The 18,873-nt window shown below is 35.1% G+C and overlaps 2 protein-coding genes across 2 annotated transcripts in view; one reads left to right on the top strand and one right to left on the bottom strand.

Moving 5' to 3' along the window:
* The first annotated feature begins 49 nt into the window (after nt 1-49).
* LOC133200912 (protein DBF4 homolog A-like) lies at nt 50-2,941 on the top strand. Its single transcript, XM_061336725.1, has 2 exons — nt 50-326; nt 1,092-2,941. Exons 1-2 carry the CDS (start codon nt 71-73, stop codon nt 2,921-2,923), a joined length of 2,088 nt encoding a protein of 695 aa, XP_061192709.1. The 5' UTR covers nt 50-70; the 3' UTR covers nt 2,924-2,941.
* Nucleotides 2,942-9,282: 6,341 nt separating this feature from the next.
* LOC133200721 (proteasome adapter and scaffold protein ECM29-like) overlaps nt 9,283-18,873 on the bottom strand; it is a 31,801-nt gene continuing 22,210 nt past the window's right edge. Inside the window, exons 39-48 of the mRNA XM_061336499.1 lie at nt 18,330-18,452; nt 18,036-18,107; nt 16,505-16,760; nt 15,066-15,114; nt 14,721-14,864; nt 13,196-13,298; nt 11,729-11,834; nt 11,312-11,403; nt 9,810-9,887; nt 9,283-9,470 (exon numbers count right to left, since the gene is read on the bottom strand). Coding sequence (XP_061192483.1) covers nt 9,337-9,470; nt 9,810-9,887; nt 11,312-11,403; nt 11,729-11,834; nt 13,196-13,298; nt 14,721-14,864; nt 15,066-15,114; nt 16,505-16,760; nt 18,036-18,107; nt 18,330-18,452 — 1,157 coding nt within the window. The 3' untranslated portion in view covers nt 9,283-9,336. The remainder of the gene's footprint in view (nt 9,471-9,809; nt 9,888-11,311; nt 11,404-11,728; nt 11,835-13,195; nt 13,299-14,720; nt 14,865-15,065; nt 15,115-16,504; nt 16,761-18,035; nt 18,108-18,329; nt 18,453-18,873) is intronic.

The following is an 18,873-nucleotide window of genomic DNA, read 5'->3' as shown; positions in this document are numbered from 1 at the left end:
ATGCTTGAGCGGCGAATTTAATCAACACAGATTGTGGATAATTTTTGAGCGTCGTTTTGAGCCAAAAGAAATGAAATTGAACTCAAACGATGGGGCTCGGAGGAAACTCCAGTTTGTTCCATCGTCACAGACAACGTACTATCTCGATATTTCTTCCGATAAAGTCAAAGCAAAAGCTGTTCAGAGAATTTTGTTGTTGCATGGAAAAATCGAGGAGTTTTTGTCAAAAGAAGTGAATTTGGTGCTTACAGATAGAAATAACATTGCTAAAGAAGAAGTCCCAACTTCAGACGTAACACAAAAACAGCTGCTACCATTTAGTAGAGGTAATCCATGTACTCTTCTCTCTCACTCTTAACTTTATTTAAAAAAAAGTCATTGGCCAGTAATTTCGTTTTATGTGCCTATACATCCATCGTTAATCATTACAGTACAACTCGCTTAGAATGAACACATATTTAGCGAGTTTACTTTTTTTTTGCATTCCCCTTCAAAATTCTTAACAATTCCAAGTAAAATTTTCTGATATAACAAATTGACCGTTACAGCGAACGCATTTTGTGTCCTGTAGAGGTTAAAAGTAACAAGATTTATATTTTATACAGCAAATTTTTAAGATCTGAAAATTTAAAATATTAAACTGATATCATTTTCTTAAAGTATTTATATTTCGAATTCAATTAATCTGAAAACTTTCGTACCCCAAAATAAGTTTTGTATTTACCACTTCCTGAACATATTCGGTATTCATACTTGAAGGGATTCATGTATATTGTGAATTAGATAAATATATTTAACAAATTTATATCATACGGAGATAACAAATTACAGATGTAGTGAAGTAAATTCACAAGTCCTAAGGACTTCCCTATGACCGAGTTATAACGTATTACTTTAATCTTATGTGTAAATTTATATTGATGTTAAGTGTAACTTCTATATCACTGAGGAAAATATTTAAATTTAATTTTGCAAATGAATTTTTTTTTTTGGTTTGTTTTGTTTTGCTTGCATAAATGCCATGCATACAAAATGGTATTTAAAAGGCATTTTTGAAATAAGTATTGAATACATATTTCCTATCATTACAGGAAAAGCTCTTTTACTTAAGGCAGCAAAACGTAAAAGTCTTCCAAATGACCCAGTACAAAATGCACATATACTTGGTGTAGATATTCAGAAAGTCTCAAAATTCTTAAAAGACACAGAATGCATTCATTCAAAAGAGAAGAAAAGTCGGAACAAGGCAGGGATGTTGGATGGAATAGAACCTCTCACCTGGGCAGAAAAAGAGAACTATCCAGTTGTGAAGTGTGAAGACATGTTAAAAAATTATAAACCTCTAATTAAGAACTTTGATGTCTTTCCACATGTTAAATATGATCCTGAGTTAGCATCTCCCTTTGATAAAACTGCTATGTTACTTCGGAAGTCAAAAGAAAATGTCAATCGCTATGCTGTTCAGAAACAACCTTTGTCCATCTCCAATAGAGGGGGTTTTTGTGAAGCATGTGACCACTGGTATAAATGCTCACTGCGACAGCACTTAAACAGTGATAGACATTTAAAATTCATCAAAGATACCACCAATTACAAGGTACTAGATGAAATTATGCAGAAATTGCCATCCTTAGAAACATTTGCAAAGAAGTTCAATCTTGGTGAAAAGACACTGTATAAAAATGAAACCAAGGAAGAACCAGGATATCAAGCATCAGTGCCAGAGGAGGGAGAGGATGGTACGACAGAACATGGAGAAGTGTTCCATAGCTGTACTGTCGAGGACACTGTCATAAAAACTACAGTCAGTTTCTACAAAGAAAATAAAACTGATTGCAATCACAAACATGGGTGTGAAAATAAAAGTGAACATTTAGAAGACTTACCAAGTAGAGCCATGCAAAATCAAGAAATGAAGGATAAAAAGAAAGAAAGTGATGTGTTAACATCACACAAACAGGAAGACAATAAGGATCTAGAGATTCCTGGTATTTACTTTAGTCCTATTCACTCTCCAAGCTGTGTGTCGGATAATCTTAGTTTTGCAGACCTGGCAAACCGCTGGATGGCAGACATCAAATCAGCATGTGTAACTGCTAATAAGGACTCCCATTCATTTCTCCTTGATAAAAACACCAAAATCCAGCCCTCTGGTCCACATCAGCATACCACTGACCCAATCTGTAAACCAACATCCTCAGTAAGTGATTCCAAGTCCATGTCAAGTGTTGACTGTGATGATAATGTACTGTTTCAACAGTCAGCGACTGTATCCTCTAAGGATTCTGCCTCCTGTCTCACATCTTCCAGTGTTAATCCTGTGCCAAATAATGTAACAGATTTCTCAAACAATGATCCATCACATACAGCTAATGTAAATATGGAGGCAACAAAGTCAAATATTTTAAACCATGTGGAGAAAGACATTGTTGAACTGACCACCAGCAAAACTCCACAGCCAGCTGTCCAAGCTAAGGTTCCAGTCAATAGAAGGCTGACATATTCCCCTTGTGTAAGCAAAGCTGACAATGATGCTGATAACCCACCACTTAAAGACTCAATGGAAAACAAAGAGAACCAACAAAATGTGTATCTGAAAGAACAAGTACAACAACCAATAAAAATCAAGATCAACTTAAACAGTTTAAAGGTCAATCCTAATGTCCATTTGGTCAAATCTCATAGAAAACGCCGTAGGGATAGTTCCTTGTCCAATGTGTACTGTGCTGTTCAACAAAGTGACATGAAACTTAAACTGTGCAAGGTCAAGGTCACACCTGTCCAACAGAATGGAGATCTTCGACATTACTGGAAGGTGCGTAAATCTGGAGGTTGTCGCCTTGTGTTCAGTGCCGAGAAAAGAAAGGCAAGTGAGGAGGGGGATTATACAGCATCAAAAAGGAAACGCATTGAGATGCAATAGACATGTCTATCCTGTAGTTTGTTAACACAGATTGAGCTAGAATGATAGTCTTGTCTTCAACATATTATTTTTAAAACTATTTTGTTGCCTACATAGAATGAAATTGGTTATGTTAAATATAAAGGTACATTTTTTAGGTCACCTGAGCCGAAGGCTCAAGTGAGCTTTTCTGATCAAAACTTGTCCATTGTCTGTCATTGTTGTCATAGTAAACATTTTACAATTTCATCAGATCTTCTCCAGAACCACTGGGCCAGTTTCAAACAAACTTGGCACAAAGTGACTTTGGGTAAAGGGATTTATGTTTGGTCAAATGAAGGGCTGCACTCTCTTCCACAGACTCACTAGCCAAGGATTTCTGATCTACTACTCTTCTGTAGAAGATCAGAAACCATTGGCTAGCGAAAATGCCTCTTCCAAGGCACAGTAATTAAGAAATAGTGTAAATTGGGTGGGTTCATTTAAAGATCTTTTCAAGAACCAATGGGACGGAACTTATGTGCAAGCTTCCTGACAAAGTGTAGTTTGTTCATATCATAACCCTTTGGGGTAGGGTGGTGCCAGTGTGGGCCATCAAAGTTTTAAATCGGGCCACAATGGGCAATCAAAGTTTTAAATAGGAATATATAGGAAAGATCTTTTTTCTCTGGAAAAGCAAATCCATGTTTAGTCATATTTAGACAGAAGCATCCTCAGGTAACTTCGATTAAAGTTTGTTCATATCATGAACCCCTGGAGTAGAGTGAGGCCACAATATGTGTTCTTAGTTTTACAAATTATATAGGGAAAAGAATCTGCTGCTGAAGAACGGAAGGGCCATATAGTTACTCAGGTGAGTATTGCAGGGTTCTCATTAACGCAAGAATCTGCGTCCTAGACGCAGCAAAATTACTTGGGACGCAAGGTTTTTAAAAACGATGCGTCCGCGGACTCATGGTCGGACGCGTCCTCGTTAGCGAGAAAATTCGGGTGATCTAGAAAACGGGGAATTTAGATTTAGGATTTGTCAAAGAAATATTTAATCGAAACCTTCCTGTAACTATCATAAAGTTTATCCAAGAAACAACTTTTCTTGTACTTATTTCTCTTCTTCTTTTTTTTTTAAACAGGGATTGATCATAATTAAGATATTTCATGTTTATTAGTCCATAGTCATAATAGTGTCGCATGCCAAACTCCGACAGCTGTAAACACACTGCAGCTTTCTTTGTAAAACCACTTTTGAATCTGAGTGTTATCTACATGTAGAAACCATAATTACTGCTTGTATACACAATGCGGCTTGATTATCTCGTGAATTTCACCCAGTGCAGACGACCGACAGGATTAGTTACGCCTCATTGCACATGACACCTGTGATTGTATACAGTAAACTTTTGGGTACTCGTTGATTATGCAACAGTTAATTTTAGCTTTATAAACACCAAGTTATTTTTATGGCAATTGATTACGTGTGTATTTTAGAATATGGCTTGAATGCATTTCCAGTTTATATACTTGAATATGTTAATATTGCGTAAACAAACTGATAAAATGATAAAGATTTTTATTGATGTTTAGATGGAAGGATACTGCAATAATTTAGTTGGGACTCAACATAATTTTTCTGGGACGCATCAAATTTAGCTGGGACGCAACCTTCTCAAAAATCTTGAGTCCTGGGACTCAAGTTAGCAAAATCCTAGTGAGAACCCTGTATTGTGGCCCATGGGTCTCTAGTTATAGGCACACATGGAATCTCTTTGAAAAACTTACACATTTTAGTTTATATTGTGAAATATTTTCTGCTCAAAATATTTCAGAACGATTCCTCCAGTTTTTGTATTTATAAATGTGTAATAACTTACTGTATGTTCCAGAATTTACAGGTTGAGATTATGTTATACATTAGAATGTTATCTTGATATGATTGTCCATTTTTTGTCTCCACTGTGTATTGTGTATTCTTAAAATTAATTTCTATGTGACATGTATTTATTTATATCTCTAAATTATGATTTTGTTTTATCAATACATATCATGGATGCTTATTAATATACATTGTACATTACCACTACTACAAGCCTATTGTCCAGTAATCAGTTCCCTATCAAATCATACCATGACATATCTAGTAACAAAGTATATACACAGCATAGCATAAATCTGAGTCACATCATTTGATATGTATTCATTCTTTTTCTGGTCTTGATCACTCAAGTCACACAGAAAATGTTGTACTTTACAGTCTTTTTACAATCAGGATTCAGATCCAAAATGGACTCCTTTGTATCATAGAAATATGACAGACATTTTCAGTAATTTTTAAAATCCAAACTATTAAGTTATGTAGTTTTTAAGATGATCTCATTTTATTTTAACCAATCCTTTGTTGTGATATGTTTTTTTTTTCTTCTCCACCTAATGTCTTTCAATTTATTTAATGAAGTACACTGTATTTGAAACCATTTTAAACACTAGCTGTGACTGATGTTAAAGAAGATAAAAACTTCTACTTATTTAATATATTTAAATTTGGTTGTGTTGTCTTGATTTTAAAATTTATAATATACCAATGTAATTTTTAAAGAAAGAGGCATGAAATAAATTTTATTCTTGGTTGTCGGTCTTAATGTTACAATATAATGCACCTTATGTAACAGGGATTGGGTACATCGGCCTGGTAGCTCAGTGGTTAGAGCACCCAGGTTAGCGGGAGGTCCCAGGTTTGAGTCCCAGTCTGGCCGACATTTTTCCCCACCTGTTACATTTTGGCGCCCACATTGGGACCCGAACCCAAGACCCTCAGACACTATAAGCCTTAACAAGGGCATACCTCACAATGTAGAGACATTACATCCTCACAACATCAGTGGTCCCATGTCAACTCGTTGCTGAGGGATCCCTGACAAACTTCATTCCATATCTTATAGGCTGAGTGATGTCTTTCCAGAAAAGTACAAATCTGGATTGTTTTTCTGATCCCTCAACCAATTACATTAAGCCTTTCGGTGATAAATGTGTAGCACATGCGTTTGTCGTGTCAGCTGATTCTGTTTACATTATCTGTCTACTTCAATTTGATTGGTGCTTCTCAATGAGAGAAGCAAGCCCATAAAAAAAAAAACCAAATGAAGTTTGTCAGAGGTCCTACAGAATGAGTTGACACCGGACCCCTGATGTTGTGATGATGGGGACGGTAGTGTACATAATTTTTACAATTTAATAGATGAAATACTGTACAGCAGCAAATCTGGCATTAAGATTCACTAACATTAGAGTTGTAACTATACAGCAATATACATTGATCAGATGTCTATACAATAAATGTATCGTCATTCAAGAGTCGTGATATAGGAAGTCTTTTTTTCCCCACTTTACAATAACTTGATAAACTACATTGTGTCCAAAAGCATGATGACTATAAATGAATATCAAAATTACAAACTCATTCATTTCTATAGTTACTTTAACAGGTAATCAAATTGAATTGCTCAACTTAATCGAGAGTGTAACTGTTATGCCTTTTTTTTCATTCTGCAAAATGGAATTGAAGAATTCTCTTGTGCATCTGTATTGTGATATGTATTGTATCGCAGTCATCAGTGATACTCAAGCCTTCTAATGATGCGTAATTAGTTCATTACGGTACTTAAGGTAGATAAGCTGGTGGCGCTAATTAAATTCTTGTTAAACTTTTCAAAATGTGTACTGCTGTGCTATATCTACAACTTTTCATATACTGTAAAATCATAAGGATTTGTGAGGAACCATTGTTCACTGGTTTGTGGGTCACCCTTACCCCACTAATTGTCATTCCCATGAATGATAGCTTTGTCAATATCTTTTGTATACAGTCAAACCTTGTTATCTCAAGCTTAATGGGACCAAAAGAAAACTTCAAGATATCTGAGGATTCAAGATATCCAGGGTAAAATACAGAATAAGGGGTTGGGACTTCCAAATCAATTTGACATATCCATGGTATTCGAGATATCAGTATTTGAGATACCAAAGTTCAGCTGTATATGAGTAATCCACAAAGTTACATCCTCACCAACCAGTAAAATTTCAATTCCCCACATATTAAGAAAATTCCACAGTATTGAAAACACATTTTACATCTCTATAAATCTTCTTTCTTCATGGGCATCTAGCAAGCAAACAGCATGAAAGTAATGAGCAGGTAGCCCTTTATTGAAAGTTTCAAATTCCTTTTCCCTGGGTTTAGGCAACAGGGTGAAACTAGGTTATTCATGTACTGAAAATACATTACACATATGGAATTCTTTCTTTCTCATGGACATCTATATTTGTGGGAATATAATAAGGGTAAGAACCTTTACTAAACATGTTATCTTTCAAATCTTCTTTATTCCTATGTATTTACAAGACAAGAGGCCCAAGGGCCTTGAATCACTCTTCTGATAAACTGTACAACCTGTCAATTCTATTTGAAGCCTCTAAATATCTTGTATATTTAGATCAAGCCTTGAAAATCAAAAAAATAGGTCATAATGACCTACACTTTGGCTAAAACATTCTAAGAACCCAAGATAAATCAACTGACAAAAACTGATGATTTTAAGACAATTAGCATCTGAAATACTAAAATATCATAAAATTCAAAATGTAAGTCACAATGACCTACTTTCAGTTGAGGTTCTCTGGCAATTCAAGATGCAACAACTGACAAAGTTTGATGATTCTAAGCCAATTCGTACCTGAAATATTTAATTATATCCATAAAATATCAAAAGTAGGTCACAGTGACCTACTTTTCATTTGACATACTCCAAGGACCCAGATGCATCAACTGACAAAGTTTGATGATTCTAAGCCAATTAGTATCTGAAATATTTAACTTTAGCCATAAAATTTCAAAAGTAGGTCACTATGACCTACTTTTCATTTGACATTCTTGGAGGACCCAAGATGTATCAACTGACAAAGTTTGATGATTCTAAGCCATTTAGTACCTGAAAATATTGAAATATAGTCATAAAATTTCAAAAGTAGGTCACAGTGACTTACTTTTCAGTTGATGTTCTCTGAGGACCCAAGATGCATCAACTGACAAAGTTTAATGTTTCCAAGTCAATTAGTACCTTTTCTAATTTGTGAATTATTTTGAAAACTTTATTAATCACTGTTTAACCTGCATTACCAGTATGATTTTACCTGTTGAAACTACATGTATTCTGAAAATAATTAGAACTCTGCTAACACAGTATAAGATTGGTTTGAAAAGGAGCTTCCTATACACTGTAGTTCTTCATGTTTTCCTTACTGATGGATGATGTGACGTCTTGTATTATGGTGATAATGAAATTACCGGTATGGCAACTGAAACTATTTCACAGTTTATTCTGAAAACAGGATATCTCATTACCTGGTAGTTTAGAGATAAGATCTCTTAATTTCAGGTGATATCTCTTATAATGATTAGATATCTCTACAATTTTTGTTTCCATCATAAATAATAAGATGGCTTGCCTGTGGTAAACAAAGTTGGAATAGATTTTTTTTTATCACAATTCATCTCTTATAATGATTAGATATCTCTACAAATTTTGTTTCCATCATAAATAATTTAAGATGGTTTGCCTATGATTAAAAAGTTGGGATAGATTTGCATGAAACATGATGGCATTTAAACATTTATGTAGACAGACAAGATTTTGCAGTAATCTACCAATTGCAAATGTCCTCTTTCACACTTTTTGCAATTATTCAAACCTAAATTTCATGAAAACGCTTAAATTCAGAAACAGTTTTTGATTGTCGTATCAAATGCAACACAACTGCAATGGATGACAAAAAAGAACACTTAATGCAAAATATTCTTTTAAAAAACTTGGTAATCCTTTATCACAAAATCTAAGGTAAGGTTATACAGGAAGTGTATAACATTATAGCCAGGGCATACTAGTACATGTATTTAAAAGCATGTTTGTTTCTTTTTTATCCCTTTGTTTCTTTGTCCATAGATGAAAAACTGGAATTGGCATTGATTGAAATGGACAAGTTGTCCCCCTTGTGAAAAATAAATCCCACAGATAAATGGCAAGTCCCAAAATTATGCTTACACCTCCAGGATTATAATAAACTTTCAACTTTTTAATTGTGAAAGTCAGATAGTAAAAAATAATATTCTACAATTTACTTGAATAAAAAGGCCAATGCAAAAGAAACACATGTATACCAAGCATGTGCTTTAAGATGGACAGACACATGAATTACTTTTCACTTTGCAGCAACTGTAGTAATTTGAGCCTTCTTTTTTCCTGTGTTGTCTACACTTGGATTAATACTCAAGCAGTTAATATCATAATCAGATCCCAAAGCACCATTTCAAAAAACAAATGAGACAACAAAGAAGACTTAGAACTAGTTTTTAATATTGATAAGAGAATGCTTCAGTATCACAGTTATCACGAGGTCTCCATAGGTTCTGGTATTTTGAGTTTCTGCTGTATGGAACGCCCTCTATCTGCCAAATCTTTGGGGAGACTCTGGAGATCTTCTGACAAATCAACCTCAGACAAAACAGAGGATGGACTGACTCCTGTCATACAATATTTAATGAAGATACATGTAAGAGTCATCTTAGAGATACTGTGATCATACAGGTCATAATACAAATTGTTAAAAAAATCTAAACAAATAAGATTTTAGTATTTAACATGAAATAAGAAATACTATACTTCTGAAATCAAAGATAATTTTTTTCCTTCCATAAATTACAATGTATTAGATTTTTACTTTAAATCCTACTTTATAAAAATAATTTTTTCACATTATATCCATTATTGTTACTTTACATGTTTAATCTAAACAGCTCTTATAATAAACTTAAACATATTATTTTATGTTGTGTCTAAATAATGAATCAATAGTTTCTTACCAACATTTTCTATCTTTTTAATGAGTAATTCTACAATATCCAAAGCCTGTGACCTTATTGCACTGTATTTTTTGTTGCCTGGAAAGAAAAATATATATATATCATTATTATAGTAACTTGATCCAAAGAGCCATATCATATCAAGTTGACAGGCATGGATCATCAGATCAGAGACATAAATTTATCATATACCCCTCTATAATCAGCAAAATATTATATTAAAAGAAAACTTTTGGGACCAATTATACAACTTTTATACTTTAAATAAAACATTTTTTTTCAAGGAACTATATTGTATTTGATACAAAGAAAAAAAATATCATGTATACTGTGACTACGTCATCAGTTTCAGAGAGGGGTGATATGGATTCAGAAAACCACAGAGTGGTGATCCGGAAAGTCGAATCCCACCATCATTTGATTGCATTAAATCACAGGGATTTCAACAATGTCATTTAAAGTCAACATTTCGTAAAGTCCATGGTCGTTATAATGTCCTTGTTAGCAAATATATCCTATCATTGGGTCATATTTTGGCCAACCTGTTTCATACCAATTGTTAGGCCTTTGTTTTTATACTGAATTTGACTACAGAATGTTCCGTTTACCTGATCAATACATAAGGCTGACGGCGGATGTGACATGTCAACAGGGGATGCTTACTCCTCCTAGGCACCTGATCCCACCTCTGAAATATCCACAGGTCTGTGTTTTTTACCCTCTTTACAAATTTGTATTGTTTATAGATTTTTTTTAGATCAATCACTGTTCATTATCTTCACCTTTTTCCTGTTGTAATTTTAACACACACTAACCTATACACGGTCTGATGGCCTTCATTATATCACAGACACTGACCTATACACGGTCTGATGGCCTTCATTATATCACAGACACTGACCTATACACGGTTTGATGGCCTTCATATATCACAGACAGTGACCTATACACGGTCTGATGGCCTTCATTATATCACAGACACTAACCTATACACGGTCTGATGGCCTTCATTATATCACAGACACTGACCTATACATGGTCTGATGGCCTTCATTATTTGACAGACACTAACCTATACACAGTCTGATGGCCTTCATTATATCACAGACACTGACCTATACATGGTCTGATGGCCTTCATTATATCACAGACACTGACCCATACATGGTCTGATGGCCTTCATTATATCACAGATACTGACCTATACACGGTCTGATGGCCTTCATTATATCACAGACACTGACCTATACACGGTCTGATGGCCTTCATTATATCACAGACACTGACCTATACACAGTCTGATGGCCTTCATTATATCACAGACACTAACCTATACACAGTCTGATGGCCTTCATTATATCACAGACACTGACCTATACACAGTCTGATGGCCTTCATTATATCACAGACACTAACCTATACACGGTCTGATGGCCTTCATTATATCACAGACACTGACCTATACACGGTCTGATGGCCTTCATTATATCACAGACACTAACCTATACATGGTCTGATGGCTTTCATTATATCACAGATCTTTGTTTCCCTCTGCTCTCCTTTGAAGGTGTCTTCAGAATCAAATCTATGATACCTGTGTATAAGGTAGAAACAAATAATGATTTGACTGAAGACAAGACATTAGATAGAGATTCTGATATACATTTAGATGACATTTAAGTAGTTTCGTCATGACTGAAAAGCATATCACTAAGTTAATTACAGTCAAACCTCATTATCTCAAACTTGATGGGACTGAGATAAAATTTGAGATACATGTATCAGAATATTTGAGGTATCAAGGGTTAATACTTAAAGAATAAGACATTGGGACTTCCAATTCACTTCGACATTTCCAATGCATTTGAGATCTTGAAGTTCAACTGTACATGTATTTTTTTAATTAAAAGAGGACTGACCTTTCAATATATTTGTGTAGAGAAATAAGAATGGTGAGCTGGACTTTCCATACATGTTGTGGTAAAGACTCACACAACAGACTACAGAATGGAGAGGAGAACTCATCTGTAATTATAGAAAAACATTAATACATTCTGTGTTTCACCTCATCTGACTCAATTTTGCTTTATGAGTGTACTGTGTGTACTGCGGTGATAAGGCAAGGAATATCAGAACTTCTTAATGTCTCTGTCCTACCTTGTGTAGTGTGAACATGTGGCTAGGGGCCTGTTTTACAAAAGAACTTAGGACTAGGATCAAAATTTAATTCTGCTAATAACTTTCTAATTAACATTAAACAGAAAATGGTTTTAATCTTTTTTAAAAGGAATGTAGAAAGATATTTTTACGCTTTCAATCTTAAACAAAATCATTAATTTTGGAAAACTTTACAATCAACTAAAGTGATTGTTCTTAGTCTTAAGTTCTTTTGTAAAACAGGTCCCAGTTCTGTCTTAACACCTCATAATAACAAGCTATCTGTCCTACCTTGTGTAGTGTGGTCATGTGACCAGGCCTGTCTTAACACCTCATAATAACAAGCTATCTGTCCTACCTTGTGTAGTGTGGTCATGTGACCAGGCCTGTCCTAACACCTCATAATAACAAGCTATCTGTCCTACCTTGTGTAGTGTGGTCATGTGGCCAGGCCTGCCCTAACACCTCATAATAACAATCAATATGTAAGACCTTGTGAAGTGTGGTCATGTGGCCAGGCCTGCCCTAACACCTCATAATAACAATCAATATGTAAGACCTTGTGAAGTGTGGTCATGTGGCCAGGCCTGTCCTAACACCTCATAATAACAAGCTATCTGTCCTACCTTGTGTAGTGTGGTCATGTGACCAGGCCTGCCCTAACACCTCATAATAACAAGCTATCTACCCTACCTTGTGTAGTGTGGTCATGTGGCCAGGCCTGCCCTAACACCTCATAATAACAAGCTATCTACCCTACCTTGTGTAGTGTGGTCATGTGGCCAGGCCTGCCCTAACACCTCATAATAACAAGCTATCTACCCTACCTTGTGTAGTGTGCTCATGTGGCCAGGCCTGTCCTAACACCTCATAATAACAAGCTATCTACCCTACCTTGTGTAGTGTGGTCATGTGACCAGGCCTGCCCTAACACCTCATAATTACAAGCTATCTACCCTACCTTGTGTAGTGTGCTCATGTGGCCAGGCCTGCCCTAACACCTCATAATAACAAGCTATCTGTCCTACCTTGTGTAGTGTGGTCATGTGGTCAGGCCTGCCCTAACACCTCATAATAACAAGCTATCTGTCCTACCTTGTGTAGTGTGGTCATGTGGCCAGGCCTGTCCTAACACCTCATAATAACAAGCTATCTGTCCTACCTTGTGTAGTGTGGTCATGTGGCCAGGCCTGCCCTAACACCTCATAATAACAAGCTATCTGTCCTACCTTGTGTAGTGTGGTCATGTGGCCAGGCCTGTCCTAACACCTCATAATAACAAGCTATCTGCAAATCTCTTTTTCTCTTTTCTTCTTCATCTTCTGCCTCTGACTGAAATAAAAAAAATTACTGTAAACTAAATCTCTGATGAGACTGTATCTCTACTGGTTGGAACTTGAAATACTTTCTTGTTTAATGCACTTGTCATTTTTTATTTGAGTTAACAATACCATTGCATAAGCATTCCTGAATACAACTACTTAAACTATAAATTACTTGTGGACTGATGAAACACTTGAGCATTCATTTTCTCTTCAAGCTTTCAACCAGTATACCATAAAATGAAAAATTTTAGTGACCATCTCATTTTGACACTACTGTGGATTGAGTGTTGAATCATTAAAATTTGTGGAGAACAATTTTTGTGGATTGCTTTTTTTACAGGTTTGTGGGGACATAATTTTGTGTATTCTCTTATACCTACAAAAGGAAATATGACTTTGTAACCATAGTTTATTAATTTGTGGAAGATGTTAATTCATGGATGAGAGGTACACACGAATTCCAGGAAAATTGAACCTCCAAAAAATCTAATGATTCAAAAGTATAAGCAACCATCTTGGCAATGCACAATCCACCCTGTATCCTGTATTTCTGAAACAGGCCACTGTTTATCTTTCTTACATACATGTATTCCCAAAAACACTGACCTACTTACCTGTAAAACAGGTGTAATGAGGGCTCACATATCTTTAAATCGATCCTCTCTGTATTCCTCCAACACATTCCCCATACACTGACCTACTTACCTGTAATACAGGTGTAATGAGGGCCCACATGTCTTTAAATCAGTTCTCTCTGTATTCTTCCAACACATTCCCCATACACTGACCTACTTTCCTGTAATACAGGTGTAATGAGAGCCCACATGTCTTTAAATCAGTCCTCTCTGTATTCTTCCAACACATTCCCCATACACTGACCTACTTACCTGTAATACAGGTGTAATGAGGGCCAACATGTCTTTAAATCAGTCCTCTCTGTATCCCTCCAACACATTCCCCATACACTGACCTACTTACCTGTAATACAGGACTAATGAGGGCCCACATGTCTTTAAATCGGTCCTCTCTGTATCCCTCCAACACATTCCCCATACACTGACCTACTTACCTGTAATACAGGAGTAATGAGGGCCAACATGTCTTTAAATCAGTCCTCTCTGTATCCCTCCAACACATTCCCCATACACTGACCTACTTACCTGTAATACAGGTGTAATGAGGGCCCACATGTCTTTAAATCGGTCCCCTCTGTACTCCTCCAATACATTCCCCATACACTGACCTACTTACCTGTAATACAGGTGTAATGAGGGCCCACATGTCTTTAAATCGGTCCTCTGTATTCTTCCAACACATTCCCCATACACTGACCTACTTACCTGTAATACAGGTGTAATGAGAGCCCACATGTCTTTAAATCGATCCTCTGTATTCTTCCAACACATTCCCCATACACTGACCTGCTTACCTGTAATACAGGTGTAATGAGAGCCCACATGTCTTTAAATCGATCCTCCTTGTATCCCTCCAATACATTCCCCATACACTTCATGGCCTCCACTTTATACTCAATGTTCTCCTTTTTACATTCCTTCATCACAGCATCAACCACCTGACAAAATTAATAATAAATTCATTGATTATACTTAAGCAATCAATTATATTGAACCAGGTCCTGAATAAATAACTAACAATGATACATAATAAGTCAATAAATCATTTACAATCATAAAGAAACTTTGAATATATATCATTAACAATTATACAAAACAAGTATATCACATTATAATGCATCAGAGAAGAGTGTTCTTACCTCAGTAATTGTTGGTTGTCCATCTACTGGGGCACTCTGTAAGGTCTCTCTATAAAAAAAAGTTACAATCAATTAAAAAAAAATGCTCAAGTCTTTCCTGTTGTGTACAATATGTCAATTTCACTTTACATGTACGTCTTTGTACAATATCTAAATCATTATAAGTCACAAACAACCTATTTCCTTTTAGTAGTATCATTAAGTAAAAATTGTCTATACTAAATGTACATGTATCTGATTTAAATTGTTTTTATCTAATCTTTTCTTAACATGATGCTAATACATGTACATTAAAACTTTGGTATCTTGAACACCCATACCTTGAATACCATGGATATGTCAAAGTGAGTTGGACTTTTCCTATATGTACAATGTATTTTAACCTCGATATCTTGAATCCTCAGATATCATGAAGTTTTTGCTCTGTCCCATCGAGTTCAAGATAACAAGGTTTGACTGTAATTGATTTACTGTAAGCTAACTTATTTTGGTTGTATTCATATTTTAGCACCTTTTGCACCAAGACTCAATGAGGTAATTTATGACAGCACAAATCTATTGAAGAGGAGGATTGATCTAAATTTTGAGTGTGTTAATTTACAAACATTATTTAACAGTATCACTTAAGGCCATTTGAACATCTTATTCCAGTTTAAATAAATGATCCCCGACAGGTAAAAACTTAGCCTTATCAAAACATAAAAATCTTGCCTTAATTTTTGATTACGAAATTTGTAAAAACAACAAACCCAATCTCTAAACTGACTATAATGTAGCACATTTTTAACAAAATATTTACCCTAGTTGAGAATCTATTTAAGGAATGCTTTTAGATTTAGTGTGAACTTAACTTCAAAACATTCATTATATTTACATTTTACATTTTAATGCACCAAAAATATACTCAATGTTTGAATTTCTTGCTGCCCTATATTGTCATATTTTTATTAACGTCTCTGTAGCCTCATTGTGACATCACTTAAGTGTGACTTTCTCCGTGTATATTTTTACGCGTGAGTATACACAAAAATGGTCTTCAAACCAATTTCACAGTTGGCTTAGTAGAAAAGCACAGCAAATGTAAATACTGATAATTGATAGTTGATAGTAATTGACATAGTGATAGTTGAATACTTAAATACTTGTTGACATTCCTAATATGAGGGAATATGTGGGAACAAGAATGAACAAGCATGATAATGTGAAAATGTTAATATGCAAAGAAGAAGAGTAAAATCCCTTAAATTATTGATCCTTTGTCCTCATTTTCTCCTATTGCTGTCTTACTTTTTGGCATTCTTTCTCTCTTATCATTACCTTCAGGTGATGTTCTAAAGGTGAAGGAATAAGTGACCATAACAGTCACAAAATGATTCAGATTTACACAGAAAACTTTTGAAGAGAAAAATTTGGTAATTTAAAACTCATTATCATCTTACCTGCAGTAAGTACAGACTGTATCAATGGCCTGTAGAAGAGCCTCTTTCCCTGTCCAGGTGCGGCCTGAGAGTCCAGCCAGAAGTGTTCTTAGCAGGTGCCCAAGATGTGGGGGTCCCAGGCGATCCTTCAGAGTGGAGGCCACGGAACTCATGGCAGCTGCCGCCTGGGCTTTAGTGGACCAGGACTGGGAAGTTATAGTGTCCCCCAATAGACTGACAATCTCCTCCAGGTACAAACGAAGACCAGCCTCAGTACCTGAATAATCTCAGGTATATGTACAATTATCTATTCCACAATAATTATTATGATGACTTTTTATGTACAAGTGTGTCCAACATAAACATGCAGATGTGAAAAATCATAGTGCATAATCCTGGCTAATCTGAACATGACTGCAAATGTGTGCATGTACTACATGTACCCCCACACCTATTTCAATCAAGACACTCATGTCTTTACCTCACTGAGTAAATATAGTTAGTTACTATAATCTACTTTTGTTTAGTTTTGTAGCCTATCATCTAGATATTGTAGCATAATGTTTAATTTGCTAGAGATCTTCCACACATTGTGGTATAATGATATCTTCCATATCTAGTGACATAATGTTTGATTTGCACCCAGTGATATAATGATATCTTCCATATATTGTCACATAATGCTTAATTTGCACACATTTTGGTATAATGATATCTTCCAAACATTGTGATATAATGATATCTTCCACATATGTAAGTTTAATGATATTTTCCACACATTGTTGTACAATGATATCTTCCACACATTGTGGTTCAATGATATCTTCCACACATTGTAGTGTAAATGATATCTTCCACACATTGTGGTATAATGAGATCTTCCACACAATGTGGTATAATGGTATCTTCCACACATTGTGGTATAATGATATCTTCCACACATTGTGGTATAATGATATCTTCCACACATTGTGGTATAATGATATCTTCCACACATTGTGGTATAATGATATCTTTCACACATTGTGGCATAATGAATCTTCCACACATTGTGGTATAATGATATCTTCCACATATTGTGGTTTAATGATATCAACACATTGTAGTATTAATGATATCTTCCACACAATGTGATATAAATGATATCTTCCACACAATGTGGTTTAATGGTATCTTCCACACAATGTGGTATAATGATATCTTCCACACTTTGTGGTATAATGATATCTTCCACACACTGTGGTATAATGATATTTTCCACACAACATGGTATAATGATATCTTCCACACACTGTGGTATACTGATATCTCCTACACACTGTGGTATAATGATATCTTCCACACATTGTGGTATAATGATATCTTCCACACATTGTGGTATAATGATATTTTCAACACACTGTGGTATAATGATATCTTCATATCATTGTGGTATAATGATATCTTCTATACAATATGGTATAATGATATCTTCCACACTTTGTGGTATAATGATATCTTCCACATAGTGTGGTATAATGATATCTTCCACACACTGTGGTACAATGTTTACCTGGTGTAGCATCCAGCCAGACTTCCTCCCACACTGACATTTTCTTCTCAGTTTTCTCTTTATCTTCAGCTTCTGTTTAATGAGAAAAGTCAGTTTTGCTTAAAAGCAACTTGAATCATTAAAAAAAAACTCTTTAAGTGTTTAATAACAAAAAAACTTTAAACTTTTATAGATCTATTTAGATTCCACATAAAAATTCATTATGCATATTCAAAATTTTCTAACAAAGCTTCATTTATATTTTAAACTAATTTAAAAAAAAAAAAAAAAAAAAAAACCCTTCTGTTTATCAACCTTTTTCATGCATGGCAAAGAAGGCCAATGGTAGAGCCAGAGCAGCATGTCTCTTCAGGATGTCAGGGTTGTACTGAGAGATGGCAGCCAAGGTCAGTCCACAGGCAGATCTCACAGAATCCTCTAGTTAAGGGAATAGAGTAAACGTTTAATTATAGAACAAAAACCCATGGGCTGCCATCAATGGTTTGCCCAGGTTCAAAAGTAAAAAAGTTGTACGTCAAATAAATAACAGAGACTGGCAACTGCATGAAATCTCACATAATCCAGTGACCCTCAAGATTTCTAGGACAATCATTTCCACAATAACTCATATATATAACTTTATTTTTGGCAAACCCTTCATTTTAACATGATTTTTGTTTTAATCCTAGCCAAAGAAACATACTGTGTACGTGGTTTATTTTTGCCCCAGGTTATTCTCATTTATCACACTTTCAAAGTATGTTGACCCATTTTAAACTCACCCAGACACAGAAGTGTTAAAGAAATAACTCTGCCTTCATTAAATTTGCCAAGTTTTAAACTTGCTTACCTAAGAAGA

The sequence above is a fragment of the Saccostrea echinata genome, unplaced genomic scaffold (genome assembly GCF_033153115.1).
Source record: "Saccostrea echinata isolate AGI-Se365-2 ecotype Australia unplaced genomic scaffold, CSIRO_AGI_Sech_v1 ptg000041l, whole genome shotgun sequence".
Classification (NCBI taxonomy): Eukaryota; Metazoa; Mollusca; class Bivalvia; order Ostreida; family Ostreidae; genus Saccostrea; species Saccostrea echinata.
Note: the sequence above shows the minus strand (reverse complement) of the source record. Positions and strands in the feature narration are given on the sequence as shown.

Coding starts and splice junctions, on each gene's coding strand:
- LOC133200912 (XM_061336725.1), top strand. CDS start 71: ATGAAATTGAACTCAAACGATGGGGCTCGGAGGAAACTCCAGTTTGTT. Junction 327..1,091: donor GCTGCTACCATTTAGTAGAG/GTAATCCATGTA, acceptor CTATCATTACAG/GAAAAGCTCTTTTACTTAAG.